Source organism: Oncorhynchus gorbuscha, linkage group LG16 (genome assembly GCF_021184085.1).
Source record: "Oncorhynchus gorbuscha isolate QuinsamMale2020 ecotype Even-year linkage group LG16, OgorEven_v1.0, whole genome shotgun sequence".
In the NCBI taxonomy this organism is placed as follows: domain Eukaryota; kingdom Metazoa; phylum Chordata; class Actinopteri; order Salmoniformes; family Salmonidae; genus Oncorhynchus; species Oncorhynchus gorbuscha.
Window position 1 is genome coordinate 61,724,289 of NC_060188.1, and position 20,344 is coordinate 61,744,632.

Here is a 20,344-nt window from a genome sequence, read left to right on the forward strand (position 1 = left end):
ATGCCACAGAATGTGGAACATATGTTGCAGAATGTGTTGTCTAAAGCGTCTAGTGAAGAGCGCATTCATCTCTGCTGAGTTTCTCTGCAATAGTTGGACACCTTTATATTGCAGCCACAAACCCACCCACTCTCGTCACACCCATCAGAAATGCTGTGGAGTGTTTGAAGTGAATTTTGATTGTTTTCCACAGTCAGGCCCGCAAGTGGGAATGAACGAGTGAGAAACTCCTCTTTTCTTTCTGGTGGTGAATTGATTTAACCTCATGCACCTTCCTCGCCTGGCGCTGTGTTTTAACAACGTAAGCGTTCAGAAAAAAGAGACTTAACAAATGCCTTTGGTTTTTTTTCCCCCTGCTTTTCTTCCAAGGTTTCTTTGTGCTTGTGATACGGCCCCCTATTGGTTTTGTCCCCAAATGACACAAAGCTAGATAACTGACCTTGATGAGGAATAAATGACACTTTAACCTTTCTGGCGCAGGCGTTCCGCTAGCGACCCACCTTGGCAACATCCGGTGAAATTGCAGTGCGCGAAATTCAAATTACAGAAATATTTAACATTCATGAAAATACAAGTGTCATACTTCAGAATAAAGCTTAACTTCTTGTTAATCTAGCCGCTGTGTCAGATTTCAAAAAGGCTTTACGGCGAAAGCACACCGTAAATCACAATCTGAGGACAGCACCCCGCATACAAAGCATGAAAAACATTTTTCAACCAGACAGGTGCACCATGAAAGTCAGAAATAGCAATATAATAAATGCCTTACCTTTGAAGATCCTATGTTGACACTCCAAAAGGTCCTGGCTACATCACAAATGGTCCTTTTTTTCGATAAAGTCCTTCTTTATATCTCCAAAAACTCCGGTTTCACTCCTTCAAAATCTTTACAAAATGAATCCCAAATGTTACCAATGAACTTCAAACCTCAGGTACCCTAATACGTAAATAAACAATAACATTTAAGACTGAGAATCGTTATTGTCTTTACCGGAGATAAACAACAAAGAATGCGCTCTCATCCACGCGCATGAAAACACTTAAGCCAAAATGGGAGCCAGTTAGAAAAACTACATTCTATTTCATTTTTCTAAAAACAAGCCTGAAACTCTTTCTAAAGACTGTTGACATCTAGTGGAAGCCCTAGGAACTGCAATCTGGGAGGATTTTGACTCATAATAAACATGACAGCCATTGGAAACAGTGGTAGGCTAAAAAAAAAATTATGGTTTGTCCTCTGGGTTTGCCTGCCATATCAGTTCTGTTATACTCACAGACATTCTTTTAACAGTTTTAGAAACTTTAGTGTTTTCTATCGAAATCTACCAATTATATGCATATCCTAGCTTCTGGGCCTGAGTAACAGGCAGTTTACTTTGGGCACGCTTTTCATCCGTTCGTCAAAATACTGCCCCCTAGCCCAAAGAGGTTAAACAGGTTTGCAGATACGGAATCTTTAGATTTTAAAATAAGTTCTATGCTTTTGTTTTTCTTGTGGTCACGTAGTGTATGTCGACACCTGCTCGTCGAATGTCTCATTTAAAAAATCATAGGCGTTAATATGGAGTTGGTCCCCTTTGCTCCTATTACTAGTACTCTTCTGGAAAGGGTTTTCACTAGACGTTGGAACATTGCTGCTGAGACTTGCTTCCATTCAGCCACATTAGCATTAGTGAAGTTGGACACGGATGTTGGGGACGATTAGATCTGGCTCGCAGTCGGTGATCCAATGGGTTTGAGGTCAGGGCTCTGTGCAGGCCAGACAAGTTTTTCCACACCAATCTCGAAATACCATTTCTGTATGGACCTCACTTTGTGCACGAGGGAATTGTCATGATGAAACAGGAAAGGGCCTCCCCCAAACGGTTGCCACAACGTTGGAAGCACAGAATCATCCAGAATGTCATTGTATGCTGTAGCGATATGATTTCCCTTCACTGGAACTAAGGGGCCTAGCCCGAACCATGAAAAACAGCCCCAGACCATTATTTCTACTCACTGCTTTAGCACAATCTGCTAACCCAGATGTCCTTGCCGTGTCTGAATCCTGGCTCAGGAAGGCCACCAAAAATTGAGAGATTTCCATACCCAACTATAACATCTTCCGTCAAGATAGAACTGCCAAATGGGGAGGAGTTGCAGTCTACTGCAGAGATAGCCTGCAAAGTAATGTCATACTTTCCAGGTCCATACCCAAACAGTTCAAACTATTAATTTTGAAAATGAATCTCTCCAGAAATAAGTCTCTCACTGTTGCCGCCTGCTACCGACCCCCCCCCCCCTCAGCTCCCAGCTGTGCCCTGGACACCATTTGTGAATTGATCGCCACCCATCTAGCTTCTGATTTGTTCTGTTAGGTGACCTAAACTGGGATATGCTTAACACCCCGGCAGTCCTACAATCTATGCTAGATGCCCTCAATCTCACACAAATCATCAAGGAACCCACCAGGTACAACCCTAACTCTGTAAGCAAGGGCACCCTCATAGACGTCATCCTGACCAACTGGCCCTCCAAATACACCTCCGCTGTCTTCAACCAGGACCTCAGCAATCACTGCCTCATTGCCTGTATCCGCTACGGCGCCGCAGTCAAACGACCACCCCTCATCACTGTCAAACGCTCCCTAAAACACTTCTGCGAGCAGGCCTTTCTAATCGACCTGGCCCGGGTCGACCTGGCCCGGGATGCCTGGTCATTCTTTAAAAGGAACTTCCTCACCATTTTAGATAAGCATGCTCCGTTCAAAAAATGCAGAACTAAGAACAGATACAGCCCTTGGTTCACTCCAGACCTGACTGCCCTCGACCAGCACAAAAACATCCTGTGGCGGACTGCAATAGCATCGAATAGTCCCCACGATATGCAATTGTTCAGGGAACACGGTCAGCACCGATAAATCCATGATTATCGAAAACTTCAACAAGCATTTCTCCACGGCTGGCCATGCCTTCCGCCTGGCTACTCCAACCTCGGCCAACAGCTCCGACCCCCCCCCCCCCCCCCGCAGCTCCTCGCCCAAACCTCTCCAGGTTCTCCTTTACCCAAATCCAGATAGCAGATGTTCTGAAAGAACTGCAAAACCTGGACCCGTATAAATCAGCTGGGCTTGACAATCTGGACCCTCTATTTCTGAAACTATCCGCTGCCATTGCCGCAACCCCTATTACCAGCCTGTTCAACCTCTTTCATATCGTCTGAGATCCCCAAGGATTGGAAAGCTGCCGCAGTCATCCCCCCTCTTCAAAGGGGGAGACATCCTGGACCCAAACTGTTACAAACCTATATCCATCCTGCCCTGCCTATCTAAGGTCTTTGAAAGCCAAGTCAACAAACAGGTCACTGACCATCTCGAATCTCACAGTACCTTCTCCGATATGCAATCTGGTTTCCGAGCCGGTCACGGGTGCACCTCAGCCACACTCGAGGTACTAAACGATATCATAACCGCCATCGATAAAAGACAGTACTGTGCAGCAGTCTTCAACGACCTGGCCAAGGCTTTCGACTCTGTCAATCACCATATTCTTATCGGCAGACTCAATAGCCTCGGTTTTTCGGATGACTGCCTTGCTTGGTTCACCAATTACTTTGCAGACAGAGTTCAGTGCGTCAAATCGGAGGGCATGCTGTCCGGTCCTCTGGCAGTCTCTATGGGGGTGCCACAGGGTTCAATTCTCGGGCCGACTCTTTTCTCTGTATATATCAATAATGTTGCTCTTGCTGCGGGCGATTCCCTGATCCACCTCTACGCAGACGACACCATTCTATATACTTTCGGCCCGTCATTGGACACTGTGCTATCTAACCTCCAAACGAGCTTCAATGCCATACAACACTCCTTCCGTGGCCTCCAACTGCTCTTAAACGCTAGTAAAACCAAATGCATGCTTTTCAACCGATCGCTGCCTGCACCCGCATGCCCGACTAGCATCACCACCCTGGATGTTTCCGACCTTGAATATGTGGACATCTATAAGTACCTAGGTGTCTGGCTAGACTGCAAACTCTCCTTCCAGACTCATATCAAACATCTCCAATCGAAAATCAAATCAAGAGTCGGCTTTCTATTCCGCAACAAAGCCTCCTTCACTCACGCCGCCAAGCTTACCCTAGTAAAACTGACTATCCTACCGATCCTCGACTTCGGCGATGTCATCTACAAAATTGCTTCCAACACTCTACTCAGCAAACTGGATGCAGTTTATCACAGTGCCATCCGTTTTGTCACTAAAGCACCTTATACCACCCACCACTGCGACTTGTATGCTCTAGTCGGCTGGCCCTCGCTACATATTCGTCGCCAGACCCACTGGCTCCAGGTCATCTACAAGTCCATGCTAGGTAAAGCTCCGCCTTATCTCAGTTCACTGGTCACGATGGCAACACCCATCCGTAGCACGCGCTCCAGCAGGTGTATCTCACTGATCATCCCTAAAGCCAACACCTCATTTGGCCGCCTTTCGTTCCAGTACTCTGCTGCCTTTGACTGGAACAAATTGCAAAAATCGCTGAAGTTGGAGACTTATCTCCCTCACCAACTTCAAACATCAGCTATCTGAGCAGCTAACCGATTGCTGCAGCTGTACATAGTCTATTGGTAAATAGCCCACCCTTTTTCACCTACCTCATCCCCACACTGTTTTTATTTATTTACTTTTCTGCTCTTTTGTACACCAATATCTCTACCTGTACATGACCATCTGATCATTTATCACTCCAGTGTTAATCTGCAAAATTGTAATTATTCGCCTACCTCCTCATGCCTTTTGCACACATTGTATATAGACTCCCCTTTTTTATACTGTGTTATTGACTTGTTAATTGTTTACTCCATGTGTAACTCTGTTGTCTGTTCACACTGCTATGCTTTATCTTGGCCAGGTCGCAGTTGCAAATGAGAACTTGTTCTCAACTAGCCTACCTGGTTAAATAAAGGTGAAATAAAAAATAAAAATTCCTCATCCACCAAACTTTACAGTTGGTACTATGCATTCCGGCAGGTAGCGTTCTCCTGGCATCCGCCAAATCCAGATTCTTCCGTTGGATTGCCAGATGCAGAAGCGTGACTCATCACTCCAGAGAATGCATTTCTACTGCTCCAGAGTGCAATGGCAGCGAGCTATACACCACTCCAGCCGACGCTTGGCATTGCACATCGTGATCTTCTGGCCATGGAAACCCATTTCATGAAGCTCCGAACAAACAGTTCTTGTGCTGACGTTGCTTACAGAGGCAGTTTGGATCTCGGTAGTGAGTGTTGCAACCGAAGACGCATGATTTTTACGCACTTCAGCACTCGGCGGTCCCATTCTGTGCAATTGTGTGGCCCACCACTTTGCGTCTGAGCCATTGTTGCTCCTTGACGTTTCCACTTCACAATAACAGCACTTACAGTTGACCGGGGCAGCTCTAGCAGGGAAGAAATTTGACCAACTGACTTGTTGGAAAGGTGGCGTCCTATGACATTGAAAGTCACTGAGCTCTTCAGTAATGCGATTCTACTTCCAATGTTTGTCTATGGCGATTGCATGGCTGTGTGCTCGATTTTATACACCTGTCAGCAACTAGTGTGGCGAAATGTCCAAATACACTAATTGGAAGGGGTGTCTACATACTTTTGTGTATATATAGTGCATTTCCACATTCTTTTGAAACCTTTGGAATGCAGCTGAAACGATCCATTATGTATGCTGATCCTTGCCCAAACCATTGGCTTGGTCGAATGTGTAATTGAATACTATTGGCCTGTTTTTTGGGGGGTTCATTTTTATGTTATGTTCCCCCACCATGGGGGAATAGTCTCTCAGATGAGGAAGGCCTGTTCTGTCTGAGTGAGGAATGTTAATGACTGAGGAGTCGGGTCAATTGTTCATGTATTTCTTCAGAAAGGAGACGCAGCAACAAAGACATAAGCATAAGCACAAAGGCCTCCAGTTAGAAATGGCCGCCAATGCAATAGTTCAAAAACAATGCATAATATGTACATTCATATTGATTGATTTTCCATAACATGATGCCGAAAGAATGAAATCTGTGAATGATTGTGGGGTGAATATTGTACTTAAAATAGAAAGTGCCTATTAAGCACAGCTTTGTGTTTAGCATCATTCTGGTTTCCTTTTGTTCCTTTTTGAAGTGAGCTCTGAGAAAAGGGTGTAACTCAGAGTCACAGAGACAATAATTGCTGGACTGCGGCGCCGCGCCGCTTTTTTTTTTTTTGCTCCCCCAAAACTTGACTGCAGCTGCCTCCTAGACACCGCCATCCGCACCACCCCACAGTAGTTGGGACAATAAACCCAAAATTATCGACACCTGTCACTTGTCTCACGCATTTTTCTGATAATGTTCAGTGGCCTATACTAGAGAAATGTTGAAGTTTGAAATGAAATTAGTTTGCTAATATTGGTGATTTGTTAATGGGACAATTGATAGCTACAACCATCAAACTCGTAGTAGTAGTTTAAAGGATCATTTTAAACTGTGGTGCACATTAATGCTAGAAACTTATCTTTCTATTTATCTCATCAATTCAGGCAATTTATTGCAATATGTATTTTCTTCCATATCGCCCAACTCTACCCCACAGGCACATCCCCTAAACCCTCCTCAACCTGTCTTTTATACAATAGTATAAAACGGAACATGTAAAGTGTTGGTCCCATGTTATAAAATAAAAGATCCCAGAAATGTTTCCTAGGTACAAAAAGCTTTATTCCCTAAAATGTTGTGTTTGTGAGCATTTCTCCTTTGCCATGGTAATCCATCCACCTGACAGGTGTGGCATACCAAGAACCTGAATAAACAGCATGGGGACAATCGAAGGCCTCTCTAAAATGGTCAGTTTTATCACACAACACAATGCAACAGATGTCTCAAGTTTTGTAAGAGCGTGCAATTGGAATGCAGACCAGAGCTGTCGCCAGAGAATTGAATATGAATTTCTCTACCATAAGCCTCCAACGTCGTTTTAGAGAATTTGGCAATACTTCCACACAGCCTCACAATGGCAAACCATGTGTAACCATGCCAGCCCAGGACCTCCACATCTGGCTTCTTCACCTGCTGGATCGTCTGAGACCAGCCACCCTAACAGCTGATGAAACTGAGGAGTATTTCTGTCTGTAATAAAGCCCTTTTGTGGGGAACAACTCATTCTGATTGGTTGGCCTATGCCCACCCATGGCTGCACCCCTGTGCAGTCATGTGAAATCCATAGAATTGAATGATTTCCTCACGTGAACTCTAACTCGTTGAAATTGTTGCGTGTTGCGCTTATATTTTTTGTTCAGTATATTATTGTTCAGCCATCCAGTAGTCAACAAGACCCCAGAAGACTGGCACCATGCATCCATCCCTCTCCTACAGTCATTGTGGAACAACACTGTTTTAACCCTTTCTCTTCTCCCTTGGTCCCTGTACAGAACCTAAAGCGAGTGGCAGAGGTGTGGATGGATGAGTATGCTGAATATATCTACCAGCGAAGGCCAGAGTACAGGCACCTGTCGGCAGGTGACATGACTGTGCAGAAGGACTTGAGGAGCAGCCTCAACTGTAAGAGCTTCAAATGGTTCATGACAGAGGTGGCCTGGGACCTGCCCAAGCACTACCCACCTGTGGAGCCCCCTGCTGCCGCCTGGGGAGAGGTACACATTCATTTACTAATTCTTTAGAGAGAGGGAGACAAAAGGCTAGAAAGAGAAAAAGTTAGAAGATTGAGATAAGCGCAAGCGAGACAGTAGATGGAGAGAAAGTAAGTAGGAGAGAGAGAGAGAAAGTTAGAAGAGAAAGAGAGACTGTGTCTGGCCTGTGACAGCCCGGTGTCACTTCGTCACATCAGCTGTCAAAAGGCCAAGCTCCTGCCATAGCCTCGTCTTCATTACTCATCACACTTTTTCACTAAAGAGGAGAACTGACAGATAGTGCTGAGAGATCCAGACAGAGCTCTAGTCAGTGGTTAATACACTGACTAGTATGGAATGATGACATTTGTCTTTCTCTGTTAACTGGTTTGTCTGCTTCTGTGTGTTCTAGCTGCGCAACGTAGGCAGTGGCATGTGCATGGAGAATAAACACTTTTCGTCTGGGTCGCCCATCCGCCTGGAGACATGTCTTAAGGGGCGGGGCGAGGCTGGGTGGAGCCATGGACAGGTGAGGAGCTTAGTACACACAACTAAATACAGACATCTGTCTGCTGTAACGTGCTAGTTTTCTCTAGTTTTGCATACACTTAACCTTAATTTTGTACTGTGTACAGACCGCTTTCTGCCTTCATAAGTACTACTGACACACACACACATGTTATGTATTTCAGTAACCCTAATTCTAACTCTAAACCTAACCCCTATTCTTAAATATGTCCCCACGGAGGCGAATGTTCCTAATTTTACTATCCTTGTGGAGACTTTTGTACATTTTAGGTCCCCACACGGTTAGAAGAACCAACCCCCACACACACTCACTGGTGCACACACTCTCTCTCACTCAGACACACACACACACACACCTTCATTATCTCTTCTGTTCAAATGTAGTCCCATTTTTTTCCCCTTGTCATCCCAAATAATTTTTAGAAGAGCTCATAACCGAATGTTGATGGATGGCCATATTTTCTCTTTGTTTTCTAAGTTGCCTGCTCTGGCTCTGTGCTTTGACAGTTTAATTACAGTAATTTAAAAGGCTGTTGTAGTTTAATCTCTGTCATGGTTGCAATTTGTATTCAATGCTGGGACGACAAACTGCATCAGTGCAAATCAAAGAGCTCTTTCTGGCTACAGTCCAAGCAGGGGCTTTTTGAATGTTACAGCAGAGGAGCCTCTTCCAAACAACTATTTTTTTCCCTATGAGTGAACGTCACGTGGCGGTGACCGATGTTGGAACTCCCAGGGCAGTTCTCTTCAACCCTAGTTCTGAAGACTCACAAGGTGTGCAGGTTTTTGTTCCAGCTTATTACTAACACATCTCAAAGACTTGATGAGTTAAATCAGGTGTTAGTACTGGGCTAGAAAAAATGCCTGCCCTGTGGACTCCAGGATCAGGAGTGACACTGGCTCCAAGAGGTGAGCTGGAAGTGAGGGCCCCACTCCTGAGGTGTTCTGATCCAGGTTGTCTCTTCCCCCTCCAGGTGTTCACGTTTGGCTGGAGGGAGGACATCCGCGTGGGGGACCCCATGCACACTAAGAAGGTGTGCTTTGATGCCATCTCCCACAACAGCCCCGTCACCCTGTATGACTGCCACGGCATGAAGGGCAACCAGCTGTGGCGCTACAGGAAGGTAAGGTCTCTCTTTCTCCCACACACACAATCTTTTTCCAAGTATGAAAAGGCAAGTTTGTGAGTTGCTTATGGTGCACTTCTTTTGCTCGAGCTGAGCAGGCTTCAAGATGGATTTTTGATCCTTTGTATTTCCTTCTCCTTTTGATGAAATGACACAGCTGCTACTCATTGATAAGGCAGTTTTCTCCTAGATAAACTCCTAGACATTTACCTTTTAAGTTTGGTGTATCCTGTTAGAAACAAATGACTCCTAGTTTTCCATGCAGGCTAATAAATATGTGTAAAAGTACCTAATTTGGAAAATATTTTCAGTTAAATGCACTAATTAAATAATCATTGCCATCTCACTCACCTCTTTTCTCTCCCTTTATCTCTGTAGGATAAAAGTTTATACCACCACATCAGTAACAGCTGTATCGACAGCAACCCCACAGAGAGAAAGGTGTTTATGAACATGTGTGACCCCAGTGTCTCCAGCCAGCAGTGGGTGTTTGAGAAAACCAACAGCACAGTGCTGGAGACATTCAACCGCAGTAACAACTGAGACCAGTAGGGGTCAGCACTGAGCCTGAATACCACTCACCCAGGGACTGTGTTGTTATACTAAGACAGAAGTGGGCTGTTGTTTCTCTAAAAGGGTCTGGGGGGAAAGGGGGGGGGTTAGCATTGGCAAGCCAGTCTAGACACATCAGTTATTGGGAGAAAGTATGGCGCCTGAGAGACTCGCTCTCTGTGATGGCGTGGACTTCCTGCGTCAAGGGGATTAGGTCTGGCACGGCCATTCTGAGGTTGCCCGTCTCACTTACTTATTCACGCTCCGCTCTGCTTCTTCATGCATCTCCCAGGTGTCTCTGCCCATATGTCCATCTCCATCACCCTGCGTGAGTGCGCCTCTTACTCAGTCACTTTTTCCATTCTCCTGATTTGGAGCCACTGCTCTGACAGCCCCCCTGAGACTCTCGCTGAACCAAACCCAGACTGACACTTGGGTAAAGCCAGCCAGAAACAACCACTCTCTGCAAAGCACCGTGTTGATTCTTGTTTTTGTTTTCTTGCTGTGCTCACTTGGCGAGCAGTTTCTCATTCTTGGATTCCTCTTTATTGCGTTGATCAAAAGTAGAGTTGGGCAAACTGTCCAAATGTAAAGGGGAAAGAAAAGCCCCCCATCTTTTAAGAAGTACATTTTTGGATCTGAATGAATAATACTGTAGTAGCAGCACTTTGTCTATTTGAAGAGCTGTGATTTGATGCCAATGATGGCTCTCTTCCAGGTGATATGTCCAGAGAGGGAACTGTAAGGGCTCTAACTATTATCCCTCTGGGATAATCCCAGGCAGTCTCTGGAACGACCTCATTACGAAAACACTAAACCGTGTGGCAGAAAAACATACTGAGGTCAGCAGCACCGAGACAGTAGAGAGACCTTGGTGGCTTCCCAAACTCAGAAGGAGTGTCTCTAGACTGGTTTGCGCAGGGGGAGGGGTTGGTGATGGGTATTATAGGTGTTTTAAATGCATTAAGCACTTGCAATGATAAACTTGAATGACAATCTTAGTGCCTTGCTGGATGAGAGAAAAAGTATACAGCCTGGTCTGACTTGGCATGGCCTGGTACCCTATTTCAGTCCCCCAACTTCTCCACTGTCTCAGACTGACTGAGATAGTGGAGAGGCAGGCCATCTGAGGTGACACTGGCTCTTAACCATGGATGGGTTTCTGCAACACTTATGTATATGTAATGATAGTGAATAGTTGAAGAGACTAGCAAACAACTATGTGTTCTCCTGCCTTTAAAAGTGAACAGCTTCCCTGCAAAGACCCTCTATGTTTGTGACATGTCACCATCATGCCATGTTGTTATCATCAAAACCCAGTTGGACATGCAAGCATTCATTAATATTGATTTCCTTTGTTTAGGTTTTGTCGCGTTATTACTTTCTCAGCGTTTCAGATTTTCTTTAAGAGTTTTGTCTTAGTTGAATGCAAAGTTTTGATTTGGATGTTGTTCAGAAACACTGCTTACATTGCCTGCTGTGTAGTTAAGTTTTTGTTCCCCTCTTCTCCTCAGGAATAATTCCAAAGTAGAGTATGAAATATGCTTGATGCAAAAATCACACCCTTCCTTAATCTAACCTTCTTCCTTACATTTTCTGAAATCGATATAAATCCAGTACACTAGTATGTGTTGTAGATTTTAACTGTTAGTCAGCAGTTTCAACTAAGTGTTCCTTCCATGCTTTGTGGAGACAATTTGGAGAAGTTCTATAAAAGAAAATCTACGTGGCACATTGGTAAGAGATGCTGCACGATATGGCTTTGTTCAACTTTACTTATGAAGGGTCTTTCTTGCAAAATCGTTTAATAATGTTGTATATGTCCCTTCTTATTAAACTGGAATGTAGGACTGGCTGGGGAATGCAAAATTGCTCACTTTCTTTGGTTTCACTTTCTATAAATGTTCATAGTTTTACCCAGGCAAGTAAGCAGCATGTATGGAAAACCAAAGCTTTTCAAAATTGACAAATCTAAGTTAACATTTTTTTTGAGGACATTGAAGTTTTTTTTGTTTGTTATTAGTTTTTTATCCCTGTCTTTTGAGTTTTGCGTGTTCTTTTTGCAATCCAAAATATAGAATGTCTGGCTATTCCAGCTAAATAGATTTCACAATTATGCTAACATAAGTATTATATATGTGCTAGTTGACGAATTGTCCCTTCTCTTTTACACTAATATTATTAGTGAAGTAGCAAAATAACTTCACATGGTTTAAATTACTATAATTGAACTAAGGCTGGAATTCAATCAAACCGTCACTGCGGGGAGAAGAAATGAGACCATGTCCATTGAGGGAAACTTTAAAAACCCCATTTTGATTTATGCTTTTTCTCTTGTGATACATTGATCTATGTTCTCCTAAAATGCTCCACCAGTCAGTCCAGGACTGCAATGTCAGAATGGATCGATCGAAACATGTTTACTTTAAAGCATTGGCGTTTATGTAGTAATGCTATGTTTTTGTCTTGAGGGAGTAAACAGGGTTGTTGTACCTGTTGACGAATGATCATCTTGCAAAGGTGGTAAGACTCCCCCAAATCCATGGCAGTTTATTGAATACTTAGTAGGCTGTTTAGAACAAGGATATTTGCAGTACATTGACCCTGTCCATTGCACATGTAAAGAGCATTTTATTTTGATTATGTTATGATTTATAACTTGGGTTGGAAGTCGTAAAAAAAATGTAATTGTGGTTTTAAGCGACATTTTATACAGTGCAATTTTTTCATGATCTTGTGTTGGAATTAAATATTGAGCTAAAATGTGAAGACAATACTACTTTTTTTTAAATAAAAGTTTGTAATGTTTAAGACCATTGTTGGTCATTCACACAATGCTATGTACATGTGTATGCAATTTTTATTTGTAGGGAAGTGTACATTTTGTATCATGAATATCCAATATTTTTTTCTACTGACATAATGACTGTAAAAGTGTATTTAGGTGTTTTAAAACACTGTGTACAACTAAACTGGAATTGTGTAATATTTTTTGCTGAAATTGTAAAATAAATGTTTCTATATTTGAATTATTTGTATAGTGAACTGAGAGAATGCTGTTCTTGAATAACTTTGTAATTGTTATGTAGCAATAGTCAAATCCCATCTCAAATTTGAAGAAACAAGGACATGCAGATCATGGAAATAATATATTTTTATTCCCAATTTCATGAAGTAATTTAATAATACTTCAACAATTTCACCATATGTGGCAGTGGTTGGTTGTAGTTGGAACAACACAAAACATAATTGTAACAACAAACAAAACAAATACAGTTTTTAGTTGTTTGGTCAACTATAGTTTAGACAAGTCACTCTCCTCACTGGACCCTCTGTCTATTCAGACTTCATTCGGACTCTTGAGTTCCTGGGCCACTGGCTAATTCCCATCCCAGGTCCTCTTCCGAGAGATCGAAAATACACTTGGGACTAGCACATTGAAAATGCCACTGTCCTCATACTGCCTATTTTTCTTCAGAGTGTTGCCCTCTAGCTGGCAGCAGCCTGGGCTTCTTGAAGGGCTGGACTCCCTGCTCCTCTTACAGGTGACTATAGAGGTAAGGAAACTGGTAGACTTATCTGATGCTCTCTTCCTCTTTGAGGGTGAGACCACTGACTGAAAGCTTCCTGGGCAATTAGAAGTGGCCAATTCTGTGGCTGTCCTAAGGCAGCCCCTTTGCCCTACTGTTCACAATGAAAGAAATATAAACACATGCTTTGTGAGCTGAAATTAAAGATCCAAGAAATGTTCCATACGCACAAAAAGCTAATTTCGCTCAAATTTTATGCACAAATTTGTTTACATCCCTGTTAGTGAGCATTTCTCATTTGTAGTGATTATCCATCCACCTGACAGGTATGGCATATCAAGAAGCTGATTGAACAGCATGATCATTACACAGATGCACCTTGTGCTGAGGACAAAAAAAGGCCACTAAAATATGCAGTTTGTCACAAGACTATGCCACAGAGGTCATGCTGTCCACTCGTGCGGTTGCCAGAGAGTTGAATAAGCTGCCTTCAGCGTCACTTTAGAATTTGGCAGTACGTCCAACCAGCCTCACTACCGCAGACCGACAACATGTATGGCATCATGTGGGCAGAGAGCCCTATGGTGGGGTTATGGTATGGGCAGGTATAAGCTACAGACAATGAACACAATTACATTTTATCAATGGCAGTTTGAATGCACAGAGATACAGTGATGAGATCCTGAGGCCCATTATCATGCCATTCATCTGTCGCCATTTCCTCTTGTTTCAGCATGACAATGCTCAGCCCCATGTTGCAAGGATATGTACACTATTCCTCGAAGCTGAAAATGTTCTTCCATGGCCTGCATACTCACCAGTCATGTCACCCATTGAGCATGTTTGGGATGCTCTGCATCTACGTGTATGACAGCCTGTTTCAGTTCCCGCCAATATCCAGATACTTCGCACATCCATTGAACAAGAGTGAGACAACAGATTAGTACTTTATTGTCCAACATGCGAAGGACATTTGACAAAAGTATGTGGTGACACCTTCAAATTAGTGGATTTGGCTATTTCAGCCACACCCGTTGCTGACAGGTGTATAAAATGGAGCACACAGCCATACAATCTCCATAGACAAACATTGGCAGTAGAATGGCCTTACTGAAGATCTTAGTTACATTCAATCTGGCACGGTCATAGGACGCCACCTTTCCAACAAGTCAGTTGGTCAAATTTCTGCCCTGCTAGAGCTGCCCCGGTCAACTGTAAGTGCTATCTTTTGTGAAGTGAAAACCGATTAAATAAACTTCTCAGGATGGTGGCAGTGCAAGGTGATGAGCTTGATGCTCTTTTCCAATACATTTCAGTGGACTTATTCTGGTGACCTGATTGATACTTGGCTGCCATTTGACAAATTTAAATATTTGTTTATGTATACCAGCGAGCTGTTGGCTAGAGCACATTCGCTATATAACGGAACATTATATAGAGTTAAATGCAATGGAAACCCATTAAACTTATCTTTTTATTTGGTACATTGGAATTTAAACCCAAAAGTTATTTTTACTAATTTGACAAACACCTCTCTGTGGGAGAACGTGCATATTTTATGAATTCGATTTTAGAATATTTACATGAAAATCTGTCACCAACTGGAAGACTACCGTAGGTAGTGACATCTTCACAAAGTAGCTATTGCAAAACAGTAAACCCTCGTCACACCACCAGGATGTGGCATTATTTTGCCACCGAGGGGAGCCAAAGTTTCATAAGTGAATCAGTACGGTGAGACACACACAGTAATGCGATTATTGTGGATAGTCAGATTAATATAATAGTTAGATTAAAACGTTTACATGCTTTGCAAGAGTATATCTGAATAAAATAGGCAATTACAATAAACATAACAGCGACCATGTTACTTTTGAGAGCTACATTTGATTCTGAGTTCGGACAAATCGAGTGAAAACTATTTCTAAAACGCGTCTGTTAAATTGTTCACAACTCGCGCTAAAGAATGAGGGATGCGCTAATGGTGCTGGCACATGCGCAGATCAAAAACACCGCTGGAACTCCAAATAAGGTGTTCACTGATTTTGACTTTACACTGATTTAAGATTAACATAGTAAAGTGTTTACAGGACTATTGCATAATCTGCCTACTGCCATAATCAATTTAATATATGATTATTCCTGTGCATGTAAACATGGCTAATATTTCACTCAGGAAAGGAGGAATATGGAGTGAACTGATCTAGTAAATCATTCAGCTCCCCTAAAACAGACAAAGACAGACAAACAAACAAGTTGGTGTTTTTTATGCTCACATAGAAACTGAAATCCATTGATATTGCATTGATAAATGGACAACAAAACATGCAAGTTAAAATACATGTGAAAAACATGACAATATTTGCATTAACATTTGGAGATACTCAGAGTTGTGTTGATTAGTTGGCAAAAGTAAGGTATGGATGAATGTTTATCTTACAGACAGACAGACAGACAGACATGCACACATACACACAAACATAAAACTAGAGAGTGACAGCGTACAGCAACATTTCTATTTAAATATTCAAATTCAGGTAGCTTTTTTAATCGGGCAAGTGCCATTTCTGAACTTTTAACCCTCACAAGTCTGCCGGCCCAGGAGGCTCCCTAGCCGTACCCTCAGAGCGTGTGCAGACCAGCTAGCTGGTGTGTTTTCTGACATTTTCTTTGTTCTGTTCATCTTTCCCTCAATCCTGACTAGTCTCCCAATCCCTGCCGCTGAAAAACATTCAGACAGCATGATGCTGCCACCACCATGCTTCACCATAAGGGTGGTGCCAGGTTTCCTCCAGATGTGACGCTTGGCATTCAGCTTGGTTTCATCAGACCAGATAATCTTGTTTCTCATGGTCTGAGAGTCCTTTAGGTGCCTTTTGGCAAAATCCAAGCGGTCTGTCATGTGCCTTTTACTGAGGAGTGGTTTCCGTCTGGCCACACTACCATAAAGGCCTGATTGGTGGAGTGCTGCAGAGAAAGTTGTCCTTCTGGAAGGTTCTCCCATCTCCACAGAGGAACTCTGGAACTCTGTCAGAGTGACGATCGGGTTCTTGGTCACCTCCCTGACCAAGGCCCTTCCCCCCCGATTGCTCTTTAGGAAGACTCTTGGATGTTCCAAACTTCTTCCATTTAAGAATGATGGAGGCCACTGTGTTCTTGGGGACCTTCAATGCAACAGACATTTTTTAGTACCCATCCCCAGATCTATGGACAATTCCTTCGACCTTTTGCTCTGACATGCACTGTCAATGGTGAGCCCTTATAAAGACAGGTTTGTGCCTTTCCAAATCATGTCCAATAAATAGAATTGACCACAGGTGAACTCCAAGATGTAGAAACATCACAGGGATGATCAATGGAAACAGGATGTGATAGAGCTCAATTTATAGTCTCATAGTAAAGGGTCTGAATACTTATGTAAATAAGGTATTTGTGTTTTTGATTTTTAATACATTTGCAAAAAAAATCTAAAAACCTGTTTTCCCTTCGTCATTATGGGGTATTGTGTGTAGATTGATGAGAATTTTGTTTTATTTAATCCATTTTTAGAACAAGGCTGTAACATAACAAAATGTGGGAAAAGTCGAGGGTCTAAATACTTTACGAATGCACTGTATACGTAAGTATGAAACGTAAAAGTATAAATGTCATATTACTTATTAAAACAGCAGGATGTTCATGTTTGTATTTATTTATGGCTACCCAGAGCCACACTCAGGCATAATACACAAACAAAGCATTTGTGTTTAATGACTCTGCCAGATTAGAGGGATGATCAGGGATGTTCTCTTGATAAGTGTGTGAATTGGACCATTTTCATGTCCTGCTGAACACTAAAAATGTAACAACTGCTTTTGGGTGGCAGGGAAAATGTATTAAGTAAAAAGTACATTATTTCCTTTAGGAATGTAGTGGAGTAAAATAAAAAAGTTGTCCAAAATTTAAATCGTAAAATACAGATACCCCCGAAAAAACTACTTAAGTAGTATTAAGTAGTTTTAATGAAGTACTTTACACCACTGAGGAGAGTTTGAAGACTGCAAATGTAAGAGTCGTAAAATAAACAAGCGGGAGGGGACGTCAACCAAACAAATACACATAGCGCAATGTTTGTCATTTAATATTTAATCCCGAGCGCAGGGATTTCGGTTTCCGCACCGTGCCTTTTCCTGGATGCTGCGAAAACAGGATTAGGGAGGGTTGAACGGTGTAACAGCACGCCCTATATAACACAAGTATCTGTTGTGTATATTGTCACTATTGAACCGACATAGCTAGGTAAACGAAATTTATCGTCCTATTACACCAGTTGTAAAACTAGTCTTTGTAATATCTAAATAATTAATTGAAATGGAGCGCTGGAAAGGCAGAGTAGCTCTAGTGACTGGAGCTTCGGTCGGGATTGGAGCGGCTGTTGCACGGGCACTTGTCCAACACGGCATGAAGGTTGTCGGATGTGCCAGGAATGTTGACAAGATAGAGGTGAGCAAATACAAAACAATGTAAAAGTGAGAACTGTCGCAATCACTCATAGTAGTACGCTACAACAGTTCATCGAATGTTTGATGTGCGCCAAATGACTAGTTTGCAGCTAGTTGACAGTGGCTAGCTAGCTATTTTTTTCCCACTGGATTATCTATGATACAGTAGCTAGCGTTAGCTAGCCTTCAATAAAAAAATACACATTTGTGATTGATTTTGTTGGACTAGCAAATTGAAATGTCACCGATTAAACATATTTTAACGCAATCTTTACATGCGAGTTGCATTGATGTAATGCAAATTGCTGTCATATTTCTGGTGTTTTGTTTTGTTAAATCACAGCGATTGCTCACTGCATTTAACGTAGACTAAAGGGTGCTTTTAACATTATTCACAGAATAATTCCAGTCCTGGTGTTTCCTATGAAATCTTCTTGCCCCTTTTTAAATAACATTTTCAATACATTTCCCAGTTATTAACTACATAGCTAGTAGTCACTATTATTTATATCTTGTTCAGTTATACGCGTTATCTTTCCGATGTGGCATATCTTGTCAACATTGTATCATTGTCTTCTAAAACAAATTCATATTTGGTAAAACTACTGAACTGTGTTTGCAGTGTTACAAACACACACAGTACTATCCAGATTGTGCAACAGGCTTCTTTATACCTCCACCCATTTTGCTGATCACATGGCCTTCTGTCATGTCAATCGTAACTGATCCAGGTTAGGACAGAATGGTCCCCGATCCATGACATTTGTAAAACTGCACAGACACTTAGCCTAGTTCCTCTGGATTAATCAGAAACTAGTACAGTGACTGAGCCATTACAGGGAGTTGCAACCTATAGCCTAGACCAGCCCTACCCTCCTCCATTCATAAGACTCCCTCCACTATGAACAGTTTGGAGTTGTTCCGTTGCTTAGCTACAACAAATTATAATGTATTATTGCATAGTATTAGTCTACAAGTCACTACCTTTTGATCGTTTTGTTGATTGACAAGTTCTGACACCTTGCTTGACCACAAAACAAATAGTTAAAAATACATTACGCAATAGGCTATTTTTTCTGTATTAGAATAGGCTTGGTTTTACACAAGATTCCAATGGCACTTTTACAACCACAGGCCAGCTCTAGTTGGCCAAATATTTGGCCAAGTGAGGGAAGGATGTCAGATCGTGTGGAGGGTGAAGACAGAGCGACAAGCGTTCAACTCCCCAACTCTGGAACAGACTGCGTCACTTTTATGAGACTTCCGAGCGTTGTCTGTGTTTGAGCTGAAGGGAAGGTGGGACGAAGCTGGCATTGTACCCCCTCTGCGATGCCCACACTGGGGACTGGCTGTAACAGTGCCAAGAAAGGTATGCTCTGACTTAGTCGGGGTTGTAAACTAGGGCTCTTTCACATATCTCTGTATGGTCTGGATCCTAGAGCGTTTGGTACCCTGATCTGCATTATAAAGGATGTGTGAAATGCAAACGAACCCTGGCTGAAACAAATCCTGGATCTGTGTGAGTAGCGAGCCCAAGATCCAGAACCAGAGTACCAGGTATTGAGACGCAGCAGTGCGAGTCTCGTTGGAACTTTTTGCCAGTTGTAAACAAGCTGGCTTGCTAACGTCATGTAGAATGTGCATCGCATAAATCACATCCTTAAACGGTTCTTTTCAGGTCTTCTGAAAGCAAAACTTATTTTGTAGAATTCTCACAAACGTTCTTGGAAACAGAGCTTGGGAACCAAATTTCATGTGTTCATCTCCATTAATTCTTTCTCTACTTCCTCCTTTGGTGCTCTTTTTCTACTTGGGTAAAATGGTGTGATGAGTACAATGTAGGCCATCATTGAAAATAAGAATTTGTTCTTAACTGACTTGCCTGGTTAAATAAAGGTAAAATAAAAAATATCCCAAGAATGCTGTGTTTTTTGAAGCCTGAATGAGTGGAGTTGACACAGGCAGAGAGAGCAGTAAAGGACATTGTTTTTGAGAGGGTAGAAAAGGGGTTGAAAACAGAAAAGGAGAGTATAATGAGATGGAGGTAGATGTGTGGTTGCCAAGGGCTGCCTGTGGGTATGGAGTGATGGTATAGGAGCAACTTGGCTTCCAAGAAGCAGCAGCCAGGCAAATACTGAGATCATTGACATTTAACAACCCGTACTCGCATTGAACCCCCCTGACGTGATGTGCAAATGAGCAATCGAAAACCAATCGTGCAAATGTCACCATCCTGTTTTTTTTTGTGCGGGCGCCAAGTTCCCAGCAAGTTGCCGCCCTGGGGTGGCTGCCCGTGTTACCTATACCTAAATCCGCCACTGGGTAAGTTAGGCTATATGGAGCACAGACTGATACTAGATGCAAGTAGAACTCATAAGACTCAGGCACAGATCTGCAAGTAGCCTAATCATGTTTTTTTTAGCCCTCTATCTGTTCCTGGCCCACATACTCTATGTAGCTACAGTAGGATTGTGGTGACCACTTACCTTGCATAATGCTATAGT

At 42.6% G+C, this 20,344-nt stretch overlaps 2 protein-coding genes across 2 annotated transcripts in view; both read left to right on the forward strand.

Annotated features, from left to right (window-relative positions):
• The window catches only part of LOC123999133 (polypeptide N-acetylgalactosaminyltransferase 10-like), a 138,487-nt gene extending 125,629 nt beyond the window's left edge, over nucleotides 1-12,858 (forward strand). The window contains exons 9-12 of the mRNA XM_046304578.1: nucleotides 7,425-7,646; nucleotides 8,035-8,151; nucleotides 9,125-9,274; nucleotides 9,656-12,858. Of these exons, the coding sequence (XP_046160534.1) occupies nucleotides 7,425-7,646; nucleotides 8,035-8,151; nucleotides 9,125-9,274; nucleotides 9,656-9,820 (654 nt within the window). The 3' untranslated portion in view covers nucleotides 9,821-12,858. The remainder of the gene's footprint in view (nucleotides 1-7,424; nucleotides 7,647-8,034; nucleotides 8,152-9,124; nucleotides 9,275-9,655) is intronic.
• Nucleotides 12,859-17,510: 4,652 nt separating this feature from the next.
• The window catches only part of LOC124000655 (dehydrogenase/reductase SDR family member 11), a 44,154-nt gene continuing 41,320 nt past the window's right edge, over nucleotides 17,511-20,344 (forward strand). Inside the window, exon 1 of the mRNA XM_046307203.1 lies at nucleotides 17,511-17,841. Within this exon, the coding sequence (XP_046163159.1) occupies nucleotides 17,710-17,841 (132 nt within the window). The 5' untranslated portion in view covers nucleotides 17,511-17,709. The remainder of the gene's footprint in view (nucleotides 17,842-20,344) is intronic.